Source organism: Epinephelus lanceolatus, chromosome 21, assembly GCF_041903045.1.
Source record: "Epinephelus lanceolatus isolate andai-2023 chromosome 21, ASM4190304v1, whole genome shotgun sequence".
Taxonomy (NCBI): Eukaryota; Metazoa; Chordata; class Actinopteri; order Perciformes; family Serranidae; genus Epinephelus; species Epinephelus lanceolatus.
Genome location: NC_135754.1, coordinates 27,956,474 through 27,974,812, shown reverse-complemented (window position 1 = coordinate 27,974,812; position 18,339 = coordinate 27,956,474). Strand labels below are relative to the sequence as shown.

At 44.0% G+C, this 18,339-nt stretch overlaps 1 protein-coding gene across 6 annotated transcripts in view; it reads left to right on the top strand.

Annotated features, from left to right (window-relative positions):
* Positions 1–16,905, top strand: part of usp54b (ubiquitin specific peptidase 54b) — a 99,918-nt gene extending 83,013 nt beyond the window's left edge. For 4 of the 6 annotated variants that reach the window (XM_078163281.1, XM_078163283.1, XM_078163284.1 and 1 more), the window contains 4 exons: positions 2,217–3,040; positions 6,592–6,719; positions 6,823–6,954; positions 14,563–15,792. In XM_078163281.1, coding sequence (XP_078019407.1) covers positions 2,217–3,040; positions 6,592–6,719; positions 6,823–6,954; positions 14,563–14,649 — 1,171 coding nt within the window. In that variant the 3' untranslated portion in view covers positions 14,650–15,792. Of the gene's footprint in view, positions 1–2,216; positions 3,041–6,591; positions 6,720–6,822; positions 6,955–7,174; positions 7,316–14,562 lie in introns of all 6 variants that reach the window. The other 2 variants (XR_013488364.1, XR_013488365.1) reach the window with 1 other exon arrangement.
* The last annotated feature ends 1,434 nt before the right edge of the window (positions 16,906–18,339 follow it).

Genomic DNA, 18,339 nt, shown 5'->3' with positions numbered 1-18,339 from the left:
AAACAGTGCATTAAAATATGATCTGAAGATATTTTGAGTGAGAAATAGGCAAAGCAGTAACAGAATCTTGGTTCAGATTTGATCAGTGCTGCCTACTTTTACTGTTTGAACACAGTTTTTTTTTAACTTTTACAATACAGAAAACAATATGGCGCCACTTTTTTTCACAAAATTCTTGTATTACAGCCAAACAGTGCATTAAAATATGATCTGAAGATATTTTGAGTGAGAAATAGGTAATGTAGTAACAGAATCTTGGTTCGGATTTGATCAGTGCTGCCTACTTTTACCATTCGAACTAAATTTTTCTAAACTTCCTTTGAACAATACAGGAAACAATATGGCGCCGCTTCTTTTTCACAAATTCTTGTATTACAGCCAAACAATGCATTAAAACATGATCTGAAGATATTTTGAGTGAGAAATAGGCAAAGCAGTAACAGAATCTTGGTTCAGATTTGATCAGTGCTGCCTACTTTTACCGTTTGAACAGTTTTTTTTTTTAACTTTTACAATACAGAAAACAATATGGCGCCACTTTGTTTCACAAAATTCTTGTATTACAGCCAAACAGTGCATTAAAATATGATCTGAAGATATTCTGAGTGAGAAATAGGTAATATAGTAACAGAATCTTGGTTCGGATTTGATCAGTGCTGCCTACTTTTACCATTCAAACTAAATTTTTCTAAACTTCCTTTTAACGATACAGGAAACAATATGGCGCCGCTTCTTTTTCACAAATTCTTGTATTACAGCCAAATGGTGCATTAAAATATGATCTGAAGATATTTTGAGTGAGAAATAGGCAAAGCAGTAACAGAATCTTGGATCATGTTTGATCCGCGCTGCCTAGTTTTACTGTTCAAACAGTTTTTTGTTTTTTTTACTTTTACAGTACAGGATACAATATGGCGCCGCTTAACAGAATCTTGGTTCATATTTGACCAGCGCTGTCTTGTTGTACAGACAGTATAACAAGACAGCGCTTCAATACTCTGTGTCGGACGTGGGGGGCATATGAAAATACAGAAGTACAATCTGTAATTTGAGCAACGGCTCTAGAAATAGAAACTACAAGTTAGAGATATAGTCAGGAGCCTTTAGTGCCTTAAACTTGGTCCTTCAAATCTTAAATTCTACTCTGGAAGGAGTCTTACTACAGCACTTTGAACCGGCTGAATTTAAACTATAAGGTAGAGACTGATAGGATTTGCTGACTTAGTCGTGTTAATGTCGGGTTAAGTCTCTGTTTCATTAGAACTCAGCTTAAACAGCTGCAAAAAAAAAAAATAAAAAGAATAAATCCAAACTGTTAACAGCAGTAAGGAGGAGGAGGAGGAGGTAAAGCTCAGCGCTCAGCCTCTTTTATTACCTTCCTCCTCTCCTCTATTGATCAACACAAGCCTCTGATTTATAGCTTGCTGCTGCAAAGCCTGCTGGGTAATTACTAAGGCTGAAAAAGAGACGGGAGAGTTAACATGGGGGATGGGGGCCAGAGCTCACGTAGACACGAACAGGTTTGCACACACTGTCTTTAAAAATAGACACACAAATTTACAGACCTGTTGGTCACACATACCAACACACACACGGGTTTACGACACACGCCGCAACACAGATAGAGTACAGGACCTCTGCAGAGAGGATCCACTAATATTCAACATATATCATATCCTCCACATATCAATGTATGTAAATCAATAAAGTAATATAGCGGCCCGCCGAGACTGAATTACACCAGGCTGTAGAAGCCACATTTATTTTCAGTGTTGATTTACTGCATCAGCGCAGCAGAGGGTAGATTGCTGTTTTGATAATCAGATTTAAGTCTTCAGGTGTTTGGTTGTTTGAGCTGAGTATGTTCACATCGCAGAGTTTAAGTTTGGTGAATCTGCAGCGATGTGTCAGTCAATGGAGCTGAGCTTGTGCCTGACTCATAAGCAGCATGGCTGTGAAATCCCATACACAAAGCGATGCTTGCACAAGGCTGCATCATTGTGTAGCTGTTTGCTCTGTGTGAAAGTGTGTGTGTATGTGTGTGTGTGTGTGTATGTCTTTTGCTTGTTTATCCTGGTGTGCTGTTGTGACCTTCCCTTGATGCAGTAACTCACCTGACGTCAGAGCAGCGCTTTTTTTGGGGGGGGCTTTTTTTTTTTGTTTTTTTGCCTCGTGCTGCCGGCTGACTGACACCCTCCCTCTCTTGTGTCCTCCAGTGAACAGCCTGGCCCGGTCCAAGTACTGCTGACGCCCAATCAGGAGGAGGAAGAGGACCAGGCAACGGCCAACCAGGACGCTGCTCTGGGCCCGGACCCGCCCCCTCCACCCTATCGGCCCGCTCCCCCTCGGCCCCCGCTCACCCTCAGCATCCCTCACCCTTGCGCCCCTTCCAGCCAAGGGGAGGGGGAGGAGGGTGGATGCATGGGGAGGAGAGGGGAGGAAGGCGAGGATGGGAGGGAGGGGACGGGGGTGAGGCTGTGTGAGTTGCTGCAGGCAGGGGGGGTGAGTGTCAGACCCCTGGGGAAGCACTTAGCCATCTCTCTGCCCTCGCTTCCTCTGCGTCTCTGGGATACACACACCACACACACCGCACACTCCACACACCTTGAACCCACACACACACACCCTCCCCCTCCGTCCTCCTCTCCTCCCCCATCTTCCCCTCTGGAAGCCTCCGGGCAAAGGAAACCTCTCACGCCTCTGTGGCAGCCCCCCCGGCCCCATTCCCCCGCCGGTGCTGCTCAGCATTGGCCGAGGCACGAAGCCGCCGCTGACAGCGGCACACGTCATTGGTCCTCCTGGAGTTTGGACCGCCCTGACGCCGTGGTGACACCGTATGACACGCCCCCAGACCGCTGTGTCCCCATCAGGCCGCAGACGACCAGTCAGCACTACAGCTACAGTTGCCAGTCCTCTCCAGGGCACTGCAGCTCCCAGCATGCCCCAGGGCAACACAGTGATCCCTCGTGTGACCGCGAAGAGGCTGAGCTGTCTGAGCTTGACTCCCTTTACCAGGCCAGTCTGCAGGCTGGCAAGACAGGTACACACACACACACAGTCAGACACAAAGCCAAGAGCTACCACAAAACCACAAAACAACTTCAGAATTTCATTACAATGACAATACATGAAAAGTGTAGGTGTATCGTTACCAGTATGCAGGGTTATCCTCAGTAGACTCATACAGAAACATTCGCTCTAAATCAGCAGTCATCTAAAGCCCTTTTTACACGGTGGTGCAGTGGTTAGCATTGTTGCCTCACAGCAAGAGGGTTCCTGTTCCGAACCCCGGGGTGGGGGAGCCCTTCTGTGCAGAGTTTGCATGTTCTCCCTGTGTCAGCGTGGGTTTTCTCCAGGTACTCCAGCTTCCTTCCACAGTCCAAAGACATGCAGGTTAATTGGTGACTCTAAACTGCCCGTAGGTGTGAATGTGAGTGTGAATGGTTGTCTGTCTCTATGTGTCAGCACTGTGATAGTCTGGTGACCTGTCCAGGGTGTATCCTGCCTCTCGCCCAGTGTCAGCTGGGATAGTATGGGGAGGCAGACTTGTCTCACCTTTAAGCCAGCAAGACTTATAAAGTAAGCTGATAGCAGTTAGCAGCTATCTCACAGAAGAAGAACAGTGGCCAAAAATGCGAATTAGGTAAACTTTGAGGTCAGGGAGCTCCTTACCCTTCGAGCAGAGGACGAGATCAACCGGCATATAACTGTGACTGTAAATGATTGTTATTGCCATGTTATGCCATTTGTTATTGTTTACAAAGTGCTGCCTGATGTGTACGTTATGTGTCAGACTAGAGACCAACGCTGTTGTGTTACATGTCACGCCTCTTTTGCTTCCGCGATGCCAGCATGCTGTCTCAAATTACACTGGAGCGGCATGATACCACCATTGCTCGGTTCAGTGTAAGGCAGCATGAATAAGGGACTTTGTTGCAGCCCTATAACGTGATCTCTGTGTAAGGGTTTGTTTGCTCCCTAAGTGCGGTTTGTTTGGGCAGGTGTGAACTGTGAAATTGTGGAAAACTATTTTGCTCTCTCCTCGTTAAAGGTATACAGTGTAGAATTGTCTTTCAATGTTTGTAAACCAGCTCGCCAGTGAAAGTGACAGTAGAAGCCAATGCTAGATTCACTCGTTTGGCATTTTGTGTCTCTACATTTGTGGAGTTTTTTTTGGCACTGTGTCTCTTGGATGCCTGCTGTTTACAGTCTGGCACCTGGTCACTACCTTTGCATAAAGCCCCAACCACACCTGAGCATGCTGGAGGTACACGCCCACAAACGTCTCGAACACCCTGCCCACCAAAGGGTCCAATTTGGCCCTCTAGATGACTTAGCACACCTAATGTTGATGCTCATGTGAAGGCTGAGAGGTTTCAGGAGCAAGATAAACAGTGAGCAGACACTTCATGTAAAATGCTGCCTCAGAGGCTTTTCCACCCTGACCACAACACAGCTCTCTGAAATAACAATGAATGCTTCCTGTGGTCATATTTAAAGATACTGAACATTGTGCAAAATATTTTCAACCAACAACCAATCCTGCTGCTGAGGCAACTTCAGGTTGTAAATGGTTTGTATGGCAGCGGATGACTTCACCTGCTTCTTCAATAGTTTCCACTTAATTGGGAAATTATGAAAAGAGTCACATGTAATGACAGTGAGTAGCTGACTGACTGAATGTGGATAAACTGAGACATACTGTTGAATTTGCACATATTTTTCTGAAGATATCCATCCATCCATTTTCTAACCGCTTATCCTCTTGAGGGTCACGGGGGCTGGAGCCTATCCCAGCTGACATTGGGTGAGAAGCAGGGTACACCCTGGACAGGTGGCCAGACTATCACAGGGCTGACACAGAGAGACAGACAACCATTCACACTCACATTCACACCTACGGACAATTTAGAGTCACCAATTAACCTGCATGTCTTTGGACTGTGGGAGGAAGCTGGAGTACCTGGAGAAACCCCTGGTGAAAAGATTTTTTTTTAGCATTTGTAGCATGAGGATGAAAAAAATGTGAGAAGTCTTTGGCGATTAGACCACATTGAGCCGGTATGATTGAAGGAGGGTGATAAATCCGTAGTCAAACAGGGCCCTTCGCACATGGCCTATGCCATTGTGAGCATTTATAATTGTGTGGTGGTGTGTCTGTCACTCTGCAGTTACACCTCCAGAACACTAGTTGGTGGGGGTTTTTTTGTGAAGTGCTGTAAAGTTTAGTTGATTCAAAACACACATTAAACACACATTAAACATGGCTTAACAGAGACAATTTCAAACACAAGTACACAAATCAGCTTCACTATAACTCGCAGCATTCACAGACAAACACTTGTCTTTATCAGGACACATTTTCCCCACAAAAACATGCTAATGTTATTAGCACAAGCCTATGGCATTTTACATTGTATAAATTAGCATAGCGGCTAGCGTACGTTTCCTCTTCTCATATGAAGCCAGGGACAACAGCAACATTTAACAAAGGTAACGTTACAAAATTCGGCTCCATTGCAACTCACAAGGTTCACTGACAAAACAACTGTCTTATACTAAACATGTTTTCCAAACAAATACAACATGCTAACGTTATTAGCACAAGCCTATGGAATTTTACATTGTATAAATTAGCCTAGCGACAAGCAGAGATTTCCTCTGCTCATATGAAGCCAGGATAAATCACACACAAGACTTAAAATGCTATTTTTGTGGATGCGTTACTCTCTTCACAATTTATTGTTTCTTATCTGTGAAATTAAAGTAAATAAAAGCTTCGTTTCCACTGAGGGAAATGGTTTCAGCTTACAGAAATAGACAGGAGGTCTGCGTCGCTGCAACGTGTAGTTACATTTCTGGGGAGGTGCATGTCAGGTTACGGCGTAGGCTATGGCGTCAATTCAACGCAGAGGTATAAATTTCGCCTAATACATGGGGCAATGACAGGCTACTGAGGCCTCAAAGAGAAACACACCAGGAGCGGGGGACAGTCAGTAGGTCCTGGTCAGAAGACCTAAGGGACCTACTGACGATACATGGATGGAGGAGATCACTGACGTATTCAGGTGCCTGACTGTGGAGGGCTCTGTACGAGAGAACGAGTGTCTTGAAATGAATCCTGAACCTGATGGGAAGCCGTTATAAAGAAACTAAAATGGTAGTGATGTGGGTTGACCTGCTGGACCTGTACATTTGATATGTAGAATGGCAGCAGGGGTATTTTAATGCAGACGGGGTGTTGCAACACATTTTGGGAACTTTCCTCATTTTAGTATTATTGTTCTTGCTAAGCCTTCCTGTCCTTTGAGAGGCCTTTTGGTGTGCTGTCACGTGACTTTAATAAAAGCAGAACTTTATGTAAAATTCCAGCCCAAAAGTTTCCAAACATAAATAACAGGAAAATGTTTAAAAATTAACACACAAGACATGGAGACTTTTTAATATTCTGAAAGGGTGCAACCATAAAAACAGCATCTTGTGTTTGGACAAGAAGTGAAATATGTTCAGTAAAGGACTGGAACAGAATTAATGCTCAATGTCTTAGAGATCGATCCTTTGACCTCCAGCTCTTCCTGTGTGTGTTTTCAGGCTGCAGCCCATCCGAGAGGCTCATATCCAGGGTGGGAGGGCAGGCTCGCTCCAAGACCCCCAACGCAGACATGGAGAGGAGTGTGTACGGGGCCGACTGCACCAGCACCCCCACCTACCTCAACAAGGTTAACATCTACGCAGCTTTTCCAACAGAATCCCCTCACATGTTCGCAGGTCGTCAGTTGGATCCATTTCCCAGCGCCTGACAGACATTTTCTCCCTCTGCAGCCAATGATGTTGCGGGATCTGCGTTTCGGGGTGGAGCCTGATGATGGGGAGAACCTGAGACGAATCGGACGCAGCCTGAGCGGCACAGTGGTGACCTCGCGCCGCAGCCGCCTGACTGCAACCCGCAGCTTCGTGAGTGTGACTTCCTGTGCTCTGCTGCCTCCCTGTGGCCGTGCTATTAAACTGCACCTGCCTGATGTCCCGTGGCCGTGGCACTTTACACATTGCTTTTCTCCCTGTGCTCTTCCCCCTCTGCTGTTTGTCTCCCTTTTGTCCTGCTTTTGTTTTCGATTTCCAATCTGTCCTCCTCTCTCTGCTTCTCTTCCCTCTCTTTCCTCTTTCTCTCTCAAAGGTGAAGCAGGCTGATGTCAGTGCCTCTCCTTGCTTACTTCCTCTCTTCTGAGTCCCTGTTGCTATTCCACCACTATCATCTTCCTCCATCCTCCTCATCACCAACACCTTCTCATCACCACCTCCCTTCACCGCTTCACAGGTAAACACTGCGCTGAGCTCACATGACTTGTAATCTTTAAAGGAAAAAGAAACACTCATCTGCTTGAGACTGGGAGGAGTGTACACATTTCCTTGGTTGAGCTACTTTGAGTGCCAGATGAGTGTTTCAGAGCAATTTCGAAATTAGGTCAGGATTGCAAAGTAAAAGTCTTTTCTTGATATTTTCTAAATGTTTTGGTAAACATTTTGCTTTCTGGCAAACTCATCTGGCACGAAAGTAGGTTAAGCCCCTATTTGCACAAAGCTATATCCTGGGGATGTGCATTAATTTGTAATAACTGTGGAGAGCCAAAAGTTATTTTCGTTTCTGGGCAAATCTGTCTCAAATTAGGTTAAAATTTCCAGCAGAAATCAACTTTCTTCTATATAAAGAATAAATCTATCCAGCTATAGTATCATTCTTTAAAGGTACACCCCAAAATCAAAAAATATATATTTTTCCTCCTTTTTTTAAGACATATTTTTATTGAACACAACGATGATACTCACAGTATGTAAATTACTGACATATGAACCCCGCAGGACAAGACAAGACAGCAACAGACAAACAAGCAAAAAAATAAATACAATAAAAATAAGAATAAATAAATAAATAAATGCAAAAAATAATTAAATTAGTTAAATTAAATTCAGGGAGTCCATGGAGGATTGTATTTCGATGGTGACAGCCTTTTTTCCAGGCCAGTTCTATCAGCCCTGATCTCATCCTACAAGATGCAGATGCACCCAGGTCCATAGAGAGAGTCCCAGGTTCTTTTGCGAAAACCAGCAGGAAACTCTTAATTATATATTTCCTGTTACCTGTAGTGCTATTTACAGTTTTGGTGTGAATTGCTGAGTGATACTGGTTATAGAAACATCCGCCTTCTCTCCAGTATGATAGAACTAGAAGGCACTTGGCTTGCTAGTACCAGGTTGGATCCCTTCTGCCTTCAGAACTGCTTTAATTCTTGGTGGCATAGATTCAACAAGGTGCTGAAACATTCCTCAGAGATCTTGCTCCATATTGACATGATGACATCACACAGTTGCTGCAGATTTGTCGGCTGCACATCCATGATGTGAATCTCCGGTTCCACCACATCCCAAAGGTGCTCTATTGGACTGAGATCTGGTGACTGTGGAGGCCATTGGAGTACAGTGAACTCATTGTCATGTTCAAGAAACCAGTTTGAGATGATTTGAGCTTTGTGACATGGTGCGTTATCCTGCTGGAAGTAGCCATCAGAAGATGGGTACACTGTGGTCATAAAGGGATGGACACGGTCAGCAACAATACTCAGGTAGGCTGTGGTGTTTAAACCATGCTCAGTTGGTAATAAGGGGCCCAAAGTGTGCCAAGAACATCTCCCCCACACCATTACACCACCACCAGCCTGAACCGTTGATACAAGGCAGGATGGATCCATGCTTTCATGTTGTTTACACCAAATTCTGAACCTACCATCTGAATGTGGCAGCAGAAAGCCAGACTCATCAGACCAGGCAACGTTTTTCCAATCTTCTATTGTCCAGTTTTGGTGAGCCTGTGTGAACTGTAGCCTCAGTTTCCTGTTGTTAGCTGACAGGAGTGGCACCTGGTGTGGTCTTCTGCTGCTGTAGCCCATCTGCTTCAAGGTTGGACGTGTTGTTGCTTCAGAGATGATCTTCTGCAGACCTTGGTTGTAACCAGTGGTTATTTGAGTTACTGTTGCCTTTCTATCATCTTGAACCAGTCTGGCCATTCTCCTCTGACCTCTGGCATCAACACGACATTTTCACCCAGAGAACTGCTGCTCACTGGATATGTTCTCTTTTTGGGACCATCCTCTGTAAACCCTAGAGATGGTTGTGTGTAAAAATCCCAGTAAATACCCAGACCAGCCCATCTGGCACCAACAACCATGCCACATTCGAAGACACTTAAATCACCTTTCTTCTCCATTCTGATGCTCCGTTTGAACTTCAGCAGGTCGTCTTGACCATGACTACGAGCCTAAATGCATTGAGTTACTGCCACATGTTTGGCTGATTAGGTATTTGTGTTAAGGAGCAGTTGAACAGATGTACCTAATAAAGTGACCAGTGAGTGTATGTACATAAGTAGAGAAAGTAAACAGTAATCCCTGTGAACAACTGGTGAATCTCAAACCCCTTCTTCAGCCCTGTGCTTCCTGAGTATCATGTCTTTATACCTTATTTTAAATTGGTGTATGTTTGGCTCCACATTCAAACTGTTCCATAACTTCACTCCTCATATTGAAATACAAAAACTTTTTTCTGGTTGTACGCATACTATGAGTTTTGATATTAAATAATCCCCTTGAATTATAACCCACCTCACGGTCACAGTATTTCCTGGTAGCAGGTTATTTCTTGGGAGCCTGGAGCCTTGGGGGCTGGAGCCTATCCCAGCTGACATTGGGTGAGAGGCGGGGTACACCCTGGACAGGTCACCAGACTATCACAGGGCTGACACATAGAGACAGACAACCATTCACACTCACATTCACACCTATGGACAATTCAGAGTCACCAGTTAACCTTTGGACTGTGGGAGGAAGCCGGAGTACCCAGAGAAATCCCATGCTGACACGAGGAGAACATGCAAACTCTGCACAGAAGGGCTCCCCCACCCTGGGAAACCGAGTTAGTGACATGCAGTACAGCCAAGTTAGCGAGATGCAGTAACAGGACGTGAGTGTTAGCAAAGGAGAGAGAGAGAGAGAGAAGGAGAGAAGGTGCTCGGTGTATTATAGGAGGTCCCCCAGCAGACTAGGCCTAAGTCAGCCTAACTAGGGGCTGGTACAAGGCAAGCCTGAGCCAGCCCTAACTATAAGCTTCATCAAAGAGGAAAGTCTTAAGTCTAGTCTTAAATGTGGAGACGGTGTCTGCCTCCCGGACCGCAACAGGAAGATGATTCCACAGGAGAGGAGCCTGATAGCTGAAGGCTCTGGCTCCTGATCTACTTTTGGAGACTTTAGGGACCACGCGTAACCCTGCATTCTCAGAGCGCAGTGTACTGGCGGGATAATATGGCACTATGAGCTCTCTAAGATATGACGGAGCTTGACCATTTAGAGCTTTATAAGTTAACAGTAGGATTTTAAATTCAATTCTGGATTTTACAGGGAGCCAGTGCAGCAAAGCTAAAACAGGAGAAATATGATCTCGTTTCTTAGTTCCTGTTAGTACACGTGCTGCTGCATTCTGAATTAGCTGGAGAGTTTTTAAGGACTTACTAGAGCTACCTGATAATAGAGAGTTACAGTAATCCAGCCTAGAGGTAACAAAAGCGTGGACCAATTTTTCTGCATCTTTTTGGGTCAAGATAGGCCTAATTTTTGCAATATTACGCAGATGAAAAAAGACAGTCCGTGAGGTTTGTTTTAAATGAGAATTCAATGACAAATCTTGGTCAAATGTTACTCCGAGGCCAGAGCAATGCCATCTAGAGAAACGATGTCATCAGATAAAGAGTCTCTGAGTTGTTTGGGGCCAAGAACAATAACTTCAGTTTTGTCTGAATTTAACATCAGGAAATTGGTCCAGGTCCATCCAGGTTTTTATGTCTTTAAGGCAGTTATGAAGTTTAGTTAATTGATGAGTTTCTTCTGGCTTTATCGATAAATACAACTGAGTATCATCCGCATAACAATGGAGATTTACAGAGTGATTTCTAATGATGTTACCTAAGGGAAGCATATATAGAGTGAATAGGATTGGTCCAAGCACAGAACCTTGTGGAACTCCAAAACAAACTTTAGTACGTAGATGATTCATCATTAACATGAACGAACTGAAAACGATCAGATAAATAAGATTTAAACCAGCTTAGTGCAGAACCTTTTAGGCCAATTAAGTGATCCAGTCTCTGTAGCAGAATTTGATGGTCAATTGTGTCAAATGCCGCACTAAGATCTAATAAAACAACTACAGAGACGAGTCCTTTGTCTGAAGCAATCAGATTATTGTCATCACTGTCTCCTAAATCCAAAAACTAGCGTACTAAATGTCAAATTTGTGATGTCATCAAGTATAAAGTCTGTGGCTGCTCCACAGACAGTGAACTGGGAGATACGTTATAGATGACACTGAGAGCACCCTGGGGAATGTTCTGAGTATATGAGTACATTTTCTGGTGGTGTTCCTCTTTAACATTTTAGAGGAGACACAGGCAACAGAAACATTTTTTCTCCCCAGAATAGATATGCAACTTTAGCTCTTGTTTAAAATGACATTTATGGGGCAAGCTGCCTGAGGTGTTGGCACGTAAATAATAAGCAAACCAGTAAACAATGATATTGCAAAAACAAAACAGAAGAATGACAAAACAGCAGGTAGACACTGACCCTTAAAACCTGTCAGATTTATTTTCAGCCTGTTTTGGATATGAGGTGAACTCAAAAAGAAAGTTGTGCAACTGGTCTCCAGTATGTGAGGCTTTATTCACCTGTCCTGCTTTTGTTCTGTGCATGTAAACACTACGTGGTGGTTTGATAAGCCGGCTCTAGTACTGTGGCATGTACAAACCAGGTTTCTGATCATTCACTCAAATCGAGACACAACTTCACGCACATGCTCAGAAACCTGGATACTGTTTCATTAAATATCCAGGGAGATGAATAACAGGGTTTCTAATCCGCAATGAAAAGGTCACATCCCAGAAAGGATAATAATATGCACGTAAATGCTTTGAGTGCAACATGTTAGATTGTTTCTGCTGGTTTAACAGTCCGTCAATTAGTCACATGACCAGAGAAGATGAGACAAAAGGAATATAAATGAACATAAATGCAAGACATGAAAAACAACATAACAGCTGTACCATTTTTCCTTCACAATACAACTGCTGCGTCTCAATTCAGGGGCTGCAGCCTTCGAAGGCTGCATCTGAATACCGATTGCGTCATATCGGCGCGACCAAGGCCGTCCCATTTCAAAGGCTCCTTCAGATGCAGCCGAGAAAAGCAGCCTTCTTTCTCAGAATTTGGAGGATGCAAAGGATGAGATAACTAACAGTTGTTAACTAGCTAATGGTTAACTGTTGTTAGCATTACTATTAGCTAAAAGCACACAGCTTAAACAATCTTAATTTAATATGTTCACCTGAAAACGGTCCATCAGCCTGAAATTTATTAGACGGCGGTGAATCATCTCCTCAAGTATTAAATAAAAAATATATAATAACAATCTCTGCGTCCATGATTTTGGGCGAACTAACTTACTAGCTTACTCCCGTCGAGCACTGCTTGTTGCTAGGTGACAGGAAAGGGTCGGGGCAAGAACAACTGGTGATGCAACTAAGAAATCCTCCGCAGACCAGACCATCCCATTTCAGAGACCGTTTGGTTCCGCTGATGTGGTCCTCAGAGGATATGGCCGACGTCATACGAAAGCCACGCCCTTCAAAGGCTGCAGCCCCTGAACTGAGACGCAGCTAATAATTAGTTTTTTATGTTATATTTATTGTATTGTTAAAAAGTAGGTTAAATTATTTTTGTTCAGTACAAAACAGCAAATGCTCTTTAAACTTAAATTTGTGGATGGTTCAAAGTTAATTTGGTTCAATAAAAGTCCACCCTTTTAACAAAATTCATATATAACATACACTGTAATAAATACTCGCTAAAACGCTGATGGTAAAATATTTCTTGCACACACGTTGCTGCAGTTGTTACTGCTTCTTGTGTTTCATGTGAATTTTCTACATTATATTCTACATATTTAGTGTTGTAGCCGTGATCTGGAGGAGGCGTTATGGCGTGTTGTCATAGTAGCTGTGTCTCAATTCAAGAGCTGCAGCCTTCAAAGGACACGGCCTTCGTGGTCGACGTCGGCCACGTCCTTTGAAGACTGCATCAGCCAAACCACTTGGTCTTCGAAATGGGGTGGTCTGGTCTGTGGAGGGTTTCCTGGTTGCATCACTAGTTGTTCTCACCCTGACCCGTTTGCGTTCATGTTACCTAGCAACCAGCTGCACTTGACGAAAGAAGGCGTAAGCTAGTAAGTTAGTTAGCCCTAAATCATGGACCCAGAGATTGTTATATCATATATTTTATTTAATACTTGAGGAAAGGATTCACCGCCGTTTGATATATTTCAGGCTGATGGACCATTATCAGGTAAACGTATTAAATTAAGATTGTTTAAGCTGTGTGCTTTTAGCTAATAGTAATGCTAACAACAGTTAACCGTTAGCTAGTCAACTTAGCTTAATATATAATAGTCACCGGCGTGCTGTGCATCTTGGGAAAGGCTGGGCCACGAAGAATTCATCCGTTGCATCCTCCAAATTCTGAGAAAGAAGGCTACATTTCTCTGCCAAATTTGAAGGAGCCTTCGAAAAGGGACAGCCTTGGTCGCGCAGATGTGATGCAATCGGTCTTCAGATGGAGCCTTCGAAGGCTGCAGCCCCTGAATTGAGACGCAGCTAATGTCATTTTGTTTTTCATATAACTTTACATTAAATTCTAGCCAAATTTCAAACATTCCAAAGATAAATGAGAGACAGGAAATTGTACAAGACATGGAGAATTAATCAATCCAGCTGAAATAGGGCAGCAATAAACAGCTTGTTCAGTGAGGTTGTTTTTGTTTGTCACAAGGTGTGGGACAAAATGCTCTACGAGTGTGTGAGATTTAGGGGAATGTAGTAACATCTAGCGGTGAGTATTGCAGATTGCAACAAGCTGAAACTTCTCCTGGTTTGAATTCCCTCAGTGTTCATTGTTCAGCTGCTGAATGAAGCAGTTTCGTGTTACAAACGGGCTGCTAACCCAACTCGTGCTAATCTGTGCTCATGTTTCTTCTTTGATAATTTAAGATCCAGATGTTCAGTAGGTTTTTACCTGGAGCCAAATTAACCACAGAGGTCTGCTCCTGTCCAAAACAAATGTAGAAACACTGGATAAAGCAATTTCACATTTCATAAATCAGTGTTTTTCCGACGCTCTTATCGCTTGTCTTGACGCTAAAACGCTACTGTAGGAACATGGCAGTGCAACATTGCAGACTCCCGCTCCCTTAGTAGGTATAAATGGCTCATTTAAAGCTCTCGAAAACACAACGCTTCTTATTTTCAGGTGATTATACTAACATGAAAAAATGCTTATTATATTATATTCCACCTCTGCCAATATACCCCCCTAAATCTTACACACTGGACCTTAACACGTGTCTCAAAATGGTTGAATTCGAGGTGCATCTTTGTGCTTTGCTGACCTGCTGTCTCCTCTCTTGTCTCAGGAGCTGTCGGGCAGTGCAGGGAGTTTCTGGCTATGTCTGACGGGGGTCAAGCTGTCTTCTGATCAGAGTCCCGCTCTGCTTCACTAATGTCTCACAGCGTCCACCTCCGCGTCGGGGCAGCAGCACCGGGGGTCTTCGCCGGGGCCTCTCCTTGACAGACCTGGAATCGGCTCAGGAGGATCAAACTCCGATCCCGTTCCTCCTCCCTCTCCCTCAAACGACATGCACACGCAAACACATGCACGCACACATGCACATCTGCACTGACGTAGAGCCTCCCTCAGCGCCTGCAGCACCCCGCTTAGCCTCTCCTTGCCTTCCTCCCTCCCTCCCGCCCTCTTTTGACCTACTATTCTGTCTATGCAGTCACTCTGACCCCCAACTACAACCTCAACCTTCCCCCCCTACTTCCCGGGACTGTTGTATCTTGTCTCCCCCTGAGTTTTCAGAGGGATTTCCCTGTGCAGCCTGGCGAGCATGCCGCTTTCAGTGGAGTTGTCGGCGTGGTCGCTCACTTGGCCGGGTCCGACTGGGACCTGAGCTCTCGGCAGACTCGTCCTCCATCCTACAGGACCCTCAGCTCAGGGGGAGACTCTTACCAAGTAGCCACGCCTCTTCCTCTTTCTTCACGGGCATTTCCTGTTGGACGCACACATAGCCGAACTGGGTCTGTTTCAGATGGACAGCCATATTTTTTTCTCTTTGTTTTTTGGGTTCGTTTTTTTCTTCCTGTGTGCGCGCACAGTAAACCCGCCCGAGACCGAACTCACTAATAACTAAAAGTCATGTACAGAAAAACTCATGTATGAAACCTGTATGTTAATTAATAAGACCTTATGGAATGTTGATAATGATAATTAACGAATATTGATAAACTTAAAGTGGTACTTCCTCATGTCTGCATTTCAAATAGGAGTGGAGTGCACTTCACAAGTGTCTAGCTGGAGTTTCCACCCCCCCTCCCCTCTCCCTCTCAAAAACCGCTCGCCGACCTAATGACAGCTCTCCCGTTTCTACCGGGAGATTAAACAAGAAAAGCGCTTCCTTTTTTCTCTGCTTCTCTCCTTGTTCTTTTCTTTCCTTCTTCCTTGCTGTCTTTTGAATTCACGCCTGCAAACAGGAAACAGTAGCACCAGAAATAGGCCGACAGGGGAGGAAAGTCGAGATGGGACAAGAGTATGTAGGTTAGGAAACCCTTCTCTTAGGCTTTATCAATAAAAAAAAAAGAAAGGGATTGACTCAAGTGCGCTTTACAAGGTTACACGGCAGAAGTGCACTTTCTGAAGGCTGTTTGAGCGAGAGGCAGCCGGAGAGAAGTTGACGATGGCGTTTGTTTCACTTAAAGGCCTCAGGTGAACTTCAGTGGCACTTACCAATTCACACTTTATGATTTCTCCCCTCCCACTGAAACTGGTTTTGAGACCTCAGATGTGAATAGAAAATGCTCATCTTCAGCCTGGGACAGTGACATGTCTAATATGAATATGCTTTATATGATATATATGTATTAGAGGTATATTTTCAGCCAGTGAGCTATCTTCTTCAGAGATGTCAACCATTTCTCAGTTATATGAACAGTTATTACACAGTAATGAAGTTAATTCACCCCCTTTACTGAGGAGCATTCTGACATGTGTAGAGTACATTTATTATATGCTTTATTCTATTAAATATTATATGAAATAACTCCTTATACAACAACTGGCCAATGTAAAGTTCAAGAACTTACTGATGTTGATTGATCGTTGTAACTAAACCAAAGGTTGGCACTTAACTCAGAGAGCGTATTTAACATTGCTGTTTTTACTTTCATTTAGGTTCAGACTTTGTTGTTTTTTTCTTTGTTTGTTTGTTTGTTTATTTTGGGTTCTGGATGTGGGAGAATGTAGCCAATTGTAGCGCATGAGTCCGCTATGCAAATCAACCTTCCCTCACGATCCTGTATCAGAGACAGTCAGGAGGCAGACACACCCACCCGCGGGGGCGCTCTCACGGACTCTGGCAGAGACGCGGCGAGGTGGAGGAGATCTCACGTTTTAATGCTGCTGGTGAACTTTGTTGTTCTGCATCTAACTACTATGTCTCAACCAATGGAATGCAAAAAGAGAGCAACGAGGAAGAGGACAGGGAGGAAAGAGAGCGAATGAATGTAAACTAAAGGATGAAAGTGCGTGAATGATGCGATGGTCAGAGAGGTTTGGAGAGTGCAGATGGTTTACTGTTTGTGGGTGTGTGTAGACTGTGTGTGTCAGTTCTGGGGTGGTGTTGCTCGGGGAAAGAGGGAACCTGTATTTTTGCAATAAAGTTATTACCAATGCACTCCCACAGGGGGCGTAACCACCGTACAATGTCTGCGTCATCATTTGTTTGTTGAAAGGTCAGGAGCACAGAAGCTGAACATTTTGAGAGTGAAGTGATGTCAGCTTGTCTCAGCCTGAGAACTGGAAACACTTTCAGTATGGTACCTTTGGAACCAACAGTAACCCTTCAGACATGGTACCTAGACCCTAGTGTTTCCACTGCAAACAGTACTCTTAAATATGGGCGGGGTTGTTGTCACTCACTGCTCCGTCCAGCACTCACTGTATTTCAGTCTGCACCTCGTTTATCGTCCACAGAACGAGGCTGCACGCCGACATTTTCAGAACAAAACAAAACAGGCTGCAGTGAGAGTCTCTCTCCATGGGATATTTAAAAATAGCAGGTTTGTGCATTTAGTCCTTCTCAGGCAAGCTCAGGGGTTTAGTGTTGCTGGAGCTCACAGGAGAGCCCGGTCTTTCTCCGAAGATCTCGAAATCCAGCGTTTGGGCAGTCAGAAACCAACAAAAAGTCCAACTGGGGCAGATGGGAGCGGGGGTGAATGGGTGTGACTTCCACCCGAGAGAGCGGTGTTCATGTCCCGTAAGACTCTAAAGCCAAACCCTGTTCTTTTTTCCGAAACCTAACCACGTGTGTTTGTTGTTGAAGGGAAAAAAAAGTCAATTCACAATGTTGTACCAACGTAGTGCTTTTATTTTGAAAGAGACTGTATGTAAACGCAAAATTTCCTGTGAAAACACAAGTGTATTTTGAAAGAAGACAATGCATGTAACAGGCAGAACTTGACACGGCGTCCCAGAACGTCAACAACCAACACACCCAGGGTACCTTAAACGTCATGTGTGGACGTGGAAATTCCATGACCAAATGTCAATATGTGACGAGGTCGGAGTGAGAATGTGTTTCACAGGAACGATGCTCTTGCTTTCCACCAAGTGAGGATTGGGATATATGCCGCCCTGGTTGGAGATCCACTCATTAGTAAAAGTGTATGTCATATAAAAATGTGCCTTTTCACACCATATACTTGTAAAATGAATTATTAGAGCTCAGAAAAAGCTCCTAACTAAATATTTAAACAGGTGTCAGCTCTTGTACTGCACAAAATTACATGTCATGGCACTCCTTTCTATGGAGATAATTAATTCAGATACTAGAAATGTGAAATTTTTATAAAGCGCTGGGTTTCTGATTGGCTCAAGGGCCCGGTGTCAGGATATGAACCAGTATGAAATCTTTGGAAAATGCACACTTCCACTCAAAATATCCAGACATCTTATCTTAAAAATAAATAGACATTAAAATATTTCCTCCACAGGTTGATCTGCAGCCTCTTAACAAAGCGATTATGTTTGCATGGGTGAAGACATGAAAGTATCAGAGATTTTAGTCCATATTGACATGATGACATCACACAGTTGCTGCAGATTTGTCGGCTGCACATCCATGATGAGAAAC